This window comes from Physeter macrocephalus, chromosome 1, assembly GCF_002837175.3.
Source record: "Physeter macrocephalus isolate SW-GA chromosome 1, ASM283717v5, whole genome shotgun sequence".
Taxonomy (NCBI): Eukaryota; Metazoa; Chordata; class Mammalia; order Artiodactyla; family Physeteridae; genus Physeter; species Physeter macrocephalus.
This window is the reverse complement of record NC_041214.2, coordinates 31617458-31624449: the sequence shown is the minus strand read 5'-3', so window position 1 is coordinate 31624449 and position 6992 is coordinate 31617458. Positions and strand designations below refer to the sequence as shown.

At 37.6% G+C, this 6992-nt stretch overlaps 1 protein-coding gene across 4 annotated transcripts in view; it reads right to left on the bottom strand.

The window, feature by feature from the left end:
* STAG1 (STAG1 cohesin complex component) overlaps window positions 1-6992 on the bottom strand; it is a 459692-nt gene that overhangs the window by 209709 nt on the left and 242991 nt on the right. For all 4 annotated transcript variants that reach the window (XM_024131797.3, XM_028489469.2, XM_024131796.3 and 1 more), the window contains exon 6: window positions 608-684. In XM_024131797.3, the coding sequence (XP_023987565.1) occupies window positions 608-684 (77 nt within the window). The remainder of the gene's footprint in view (window positions 1-607; window positions 685-6992) is intronic.

Here is a 6992-nt window from a genome sequence, read left to right as displayed (position 1 = left end):
GGGGGGGGAGGTGTGTGTGTGTGTGTGTGTGTGTGTGTGTGTGTGTGTGTGTGTGTGTGTATGTCAGTGGTGGGGATCCATGTAAGATAATTTTGGGAATTCTGGATTGAATTAATAAGTTAAGGAGATTTTTCTCCATTAGGATTTCTAAGAACCTTAAATAAGTTAATATGCTTTCACAATCTCTAAGGTAGGTATAATAGGCAGCCTGCTCACACTTCCTTGACCTCCAAACCCTTTTTTCTTTAAAGAATTTAACAAGACTAGTATTCCACAGAACATGAAATTGCTGGAGATGTATTTATAAATTCAGGAATTTTAGGTGGTCTTCAAGAATGAATGTCAAGAGTCAACTTCTAACTTCACACCATAAATTTTCTTATCCTTATCAGCTATCAGTCACTATTCAGTGCTACTACCTCCATGCAGTGTAATAAAATTCCCAAATGAATGAGATTAATTTTGGAATAGCATGGATTATCATATAAACGAGAAAACAGTATATCTTCTCTTATACTAAACACCAAGTCAAAACAAAACTTAAAATAACATATTCACCATTTACAAGTGTAAGCAGGCAGTTCATATAAATATTGAAATGCTATACCTCATCAAATTCTTCAGTCATTTTTCTGATGATTTCTGCATTCTGCATATTTCGAAACATCTCTATTCTCACAGTACCTGTGGAACAAGAGATTTTATAGTTAATCTTTTTCTATCCCATGCTAAAAATTAAATTTAACCTGAGCACTGCTTGAAAAGTTTTATATGGAAGTGTTTGGGTTTTTCTTACTTCCCCCAAACTTCTATCTTTCTAAAGAAATCCCTTGTTTAAGAATTTAAAAGTTCTTTAGACATTAAAAAAAAAAAACCCTGAATATCCCATGAATTAGATAAGTATAAGGAAAAATATTGAGAGAAGTGTTGAAGAAGGAAAAGACAAAGACATAAAACAATTAATTTATACAGCAGGGAAGCCCCTAAAGATTGACTTAAATATATACTGGTGCTAACCAGACATATAGTTGGCTGCCTTAGTCTGAAAAACATCCAAGTATAGAGAGTGTTATCTCCCTTCAAGGCTCCCTCTGATATTTTTTAATCATCAGAATATTCTTCGATAGATTAAAACTAAATGTCCCATAATCTAACAACACATTTCAGTTAAATCTGTTTTTCTGAACATGAATAGTTGCTCAATAACTTCTACATAAGGATCAAACAATTAAAGAAAATGTTAACCTCTTTCAACATCTCATTCTTTCATAATACTTTTACCTTACTTTATTTTTATCTCAAATATGGTTATGTAAATATTAGCACTCTTATGGGAATGAGTGATTTATATTGAAAACCTGTGTTAAAAATAACATTTAAAGAAACTGAAATAAGGTTCAAAATCAACTTAGGTACAAAGAATTCCGACCTAATAATTAAATGAGGTTCGGTTTCAACTGTATAAGTGTAAAATACTCAAGTTAAAAATCACAAGAATAACACTCAATGAATCAGTAAGAAAATAATTACTGTATAACCTCTGACAGGCTCCTTGCCAGTGATTACCAGCTCTAACTCAAATCACAATTAGGAATGTAGGTGGGAAGAGTCTCTGAAATGTACTGTACTCTTACAGGAAAGACCATGGAACAGTAGGATAGCCACTAAAAGTCAAAGTATGATCTTAACTCAGAGTCCCAACAAAAACTACAATGGAACATTTGGCACTTATTAAACTCAATTTAACTGAATTAAAATCTATAAAATGAGAAAAATGCCCTATCTTTTACTCAGAATCATTTAAAAGCACAGTTTATTTACTGATACATAGATAGCTCATTCATTTTCTGGATGATGAATTAAGTACCACTAACAGATATTCCCAATATTCAACTTTAGAGATGACAGTCTAGGTTGGAATGTGGATGAAAAGGAAAAATATTTTTAAAGAGTTCTTCCCCAACATGCAATTTCTGAAACAAAATGAGAAACTTTTTATCCTGATTTTATTTTTTTATGTGAAAAACAGTAATGTAGAGAGTATTCAACAGTGTTGAAGACAGGTTGTTTATGTACTACAATACAGCCTTTATTTTCAGAGGATTTTTAAAAATTAAATAAACAAGAAATGTGCTAAACTGATAATTGTAACTAATCTCAAATAAAAGTAACTTTCTGTTAGACATTCTTAAAATCACTCAAAACAAAATTGTTTCTATTTAACCTTGTTTGGGTCATAAAATAGTCTGTCAATCTGAAATAAGATTCCCATAAATAGGCTTCAAACAGGACAGTTTCACACATATATGTTAAAATAAGTAAATAAAAAGACCAATAAACATAAAACAAAACAAAAAAAAGATTCCCATAGATAAAAAGCATGTAATTTCAGGGGTTAATTCATGGTACTCTTGATAAGTAAAATTACATTCATAAGTACTAATAAAAAAGCAAAAGAAGTAAAATTAGATGTTAAAATTTTTGAACATGGGAAGAATTAACTGTTCTTCTTAGGGAGATGGAAATATTTTATATTTTGAATGGAATGTCATTACATGGTTGTACGTATTTGTCAAAAGCCATCTATCTGTATACTGTGTGTGAATTTTAATGTATGGAAATTAGATCTTGGTAAAGTTGATTTTTTAAAAATTCAAGCAAAGGAACACTAATTCTACTACTTCATTAATAAGTTGCACATATCACTCTTAAAATACTCCCAGTGTAAATAATGTTCAACTACTCTATATCCATGATTGACATGGCAGTTTTCATATTCAGTGGAGTCTTAACTATACTTTCAATAAAATAGCTATGTTAGTTCATAAAGAGAGGACTATTTCACTGCATCAATTTAATGTGGTAAAGTGAAGGGCAACAAAACAGTAACTAGCATTAAAAGCAATATGAAAAAAACAAACTCATGCTTAGCATCTTTAAAGATGACTACAATATACAAATATCAATTACTAATAAAATAAAATCAGATGTTTAAAAGCCATAATTTTGAAAATGAACAGAAGCTTGTTACTGATTTTTCTTTTTTCTTTCTTTTTTTTTTTTTTTTTTTTTTTGTGGTATGCAGGCCTCCCTCTGTTGTGGCCTCTCCCGTTGCGGAGCACAGGCTCCGGACGCGCAGGCCCAGCGGCCATGGCCCACGGGCCCAGCCGCTCCGCGGCATGTGGGATCCTCCCAGACCGGGGCGCGAACCCGGCTCCCCTGCATCGGCAGGCGGACGCGCAACCACTGCGCCACCAGGGAAGCCCCTGATTTTTCTTTTAAGGAAGAAATTCCTTCTCCTGCCACAATGACTATTCCAAAGATTAGCCTATTTACTTATTTTCCAACTGTTCACTCTTCTCCAATTGGGTACCATAACTCTACAGAAACTGCTTCCTCACACCAGCTGTCTCTGAACTGCTACATCAAACAGTTTTTCCTTAATAATAATCTATCTAATGTATTTAAAGAATTTGCTTATTTTATTGGTTTCCGCAGCAGTATATATTTACACTATATTCTCTGATGACTTATTTTTATTTCTTTCACTTACTTTTAGTCATTTAACCTGAGTACATGTAATTTCTAAAGCTCCATCCAAGCATTCTTCTTTGCCCTTTTTTTACATTTTCTAACCCGGAGATGGTCCCTACCTATCTAGCTCACCCACTAGAATAAAGTATGGCAGAGACCACTACTTACTGATCTTTGTATTCCCCCATGAACCTTGAAAAATGCCTGACATGTTAAGCTCCTCTGTCCTATTAAGCTTTCTTTGACAAAGAAAAAAATCTTGCCCTAATTCAACACTAATGTTCAAAATAAATTAACAAGCTAATCTCAGTTCATCTTTGGATTCTTGGTTCTTAAAGGTGCATATTTCTAATAGAAGATTATCCTAAGATTATGGATAGTAAAGGTAAATAAAAAATCTGAAATGATTCAGATTCACGGAAACATAAATATCTGAAAATAAAGAATAAAAGAGAGAAAAAGATCATCTTCCACTCTCTTAAATACTAAACAGTTATCTATGAGAATCTTAAAAGAATAAGCCACCAACATACATATTTTATATTAAAAAGTAAAAGTTCGCTTGAGCAGGCCCTCCTCACAAGATTGTACTTTTAATAAAGCAAAAGGAAGAACTTTCAAAATTGTCACTTTAAACTATGAATAATTTTAGAAATGGAAGTAACATCAGAAAACTACCATCAAGTTCTTAATCATTTAAACTATGTCAAATGCTGGTAACAGCAGAAATTGATACAACCCTATGGTATGCAATTCGGCAAATGCCTACCAAAATTACAAATTTACATTCTCTTTTGTCTTGATATTGTACTTGTTGCAAAGTATGCATAAAATCACACATGTGCAAAATAATGAATATACAAGGTTATTCCCTGAAGCACTGTCTATAACAGTAAAATAGGAAAAAACCCCATATGCCCATAAATAAGAATCTGATTAAATAAGTAAAAATGGTGATGACGACGACAATGGTGGTGGCAGCCTACATCTGGGTGCTCACCATCTGTCAGGCATTGTGCTAAATAAGTGCTTAAACTTCCCAACAACCTTATGCAGAATACAATTTTTCTCCCATTTTACAGATGAGAAAATTGAGGCACCTAGAGATTTAGCAACTTGTAAAAAAGGTTTTCCAGCACATCCATGGCCTGCATGAAGGCAATCTGGCTATAGGTCCATGAAAACCACCACTTTTAATTGGCTCTTAAAGTCAATGGAAGCCATGGAGACATACAAAACAATAAAGCTGTCTATGACTGACACGAAAAGACCTGTAGGATACATTTACACCTGAAAAAACAAGGGATAGGTTCCAGTTCAAGATGGTTATGTAGGAAGACTCTGAACTCATCTTCTCCCATGGACAGAATTAGTCTAGTTACAAATGGAAAATTTTCCTCTTAAAAAAACATAAAGGCTGGCTGAATGACAATTATACATCAGGCAAACGAGAAGAAAACCACATCAAAGCAGGTAAGAGAGGCTGGCACAAAATTTTACCAAATATGGCACAAAATAAACCTGACCTACAGCACAAGGAACCACAAGTGGGAGGCAACTCAAAATCAGAGTTTCTCCCTGAGGACTGAAGGGCTCAAATTCCACATCAGGCACCAAAAATTTTAAAGACATGCACTTGAGAGATAAGCCAACCCCCTGCGCCCCAGCCAAAACATCTAATTTTGAAAACCAACAGAGCCTCACATCCTGAGACCCACCAGATTGGACAACACCAATCTGGTAGAAAGCTCTTAAACGGCCTGCACAACTTGGACTCATCCACCCAGGGCCGAGCTCAGAGGCAGCCTAAGGCAACTCAACTTGAACTGAATACAGATCACCTGCTTACATTAAAACCATGGCCTAAGGGGCAGGCATCCAATTTAACACACACATCTAGGAGCCTGCTGAAACACTTTCTGGGGATGGAGAATGGCAGGCACCATCTCACACTTTCCCTTTGCTGTGCTCCAGAGCACCAATATTTCCCGAAAGGGAGATACTACATGTGCCTGGTGCCCTAATTTTTCCGGCTGCTGCCCAGGATATGATTCTTGATCGCCTGGCTCTAAAGGCCAGGGGAGCTTGCATTCCTGATCACATGCAACTGTAATAATCAGTGTCACCCAGAATGGAGCTCATACCCATCTGGTGCCCTGATTTTTGTGACTGCTACCAGGGATCACCTTTACTTCACCTGACTTTGGTAGCCAGTGGGGCTGACATTTGTAGGTACTGCAACACTGTAACCAATGAAGAAAGAGTTCTAAACCAGCTACCACCTCCAGGGCACAGCAAGAGGCAACAGATCCAAGAACTGTCTTTCTGTGAAAGAGACCTATTAGCTAAACATTATGACTGTGGCTTGAGGTGCAGGGTTCTCTTTAAACACGCATCTAGGGGTTGACTGAAATCCTTTTCAACGATTTCAGAGGGTGGGCACTATCTTCACACTCACTCTCTGCAGTGTTCCAGAGCACCAGTGTCTCCTGGTGAGAAGCTTTACACGCATCTGGTACCCAGGTTTTTGTGCCTAATACCTGGGACATTTTGCAACTGGAGCCCAGGGCTCCCTGATCACCGGGATCTGGTTGCAAAAGGGGCTTGGGTACCTGGCTTCCATGGGACTGTGGCAATTAGGGGGATGGTTCTGGGCAGGTTACCACATGTAGCCCACTGCACAGACAGCTGGCTGAAGCACATTTCCCAGTCTATGAAAGAGGCCACTGTGCTTCTCCTGCAGCTTTGGATTGAGAAGCAGGCTTCAGGGTTCTTTTTAACATCTTTATTGGAGTATAACTGCTTTACATTGTTGTGTTAGTTGCTGCTGTATAACAAAGTGAATCAGCTATACGTATACATATATCCCCATATCCCTTCCCTCCTGCATCTCCCTCCCACCCCTTTAGGTGGTCACAAAGCACCAAGCTGATCTCCCTGTGCTATGCGGCTGCTTTCCACTAGCTAGCTATTTTACATTTGGTAGTGTATATATGTCAACAGGATTCAGGTTTGACACACATGCAGTGGCATATGGAGCAGCTCTAAAGGAACACAGACTGTGGATGTCATTTTGGCACTCTCCTTTTGCCTTGCTCCAGCTCACTGTTATCTCCTACAAAGAAGTTATACACTCATCTGAAGCTCTGATTTTTCTGACTGCTGCCCAAGGTATACTTCCAGATTGCCTGGCTCTGGTAACCAGTGGGGCTTATGCCTGCAGCCTTTCAGGACTACATATATTATATCTACATACTTTTTAAAACGGCTAGCTTGGGCTTCCCTGGTGGTGCAGTGGTTGAGAGTCCGCCTGCTGATGCAGGGGACACGGGTTCGTGCCCCTGTCCGGGAAGATCCCACATGCCGCGGAGTGGCTAGGCCCGTGAGCCATGGCTGCTGAGCCTGTGCTCCACAATGGGAGAGGCCACAACAGTGAGAGGCCCGTGTACCGCAAAAAA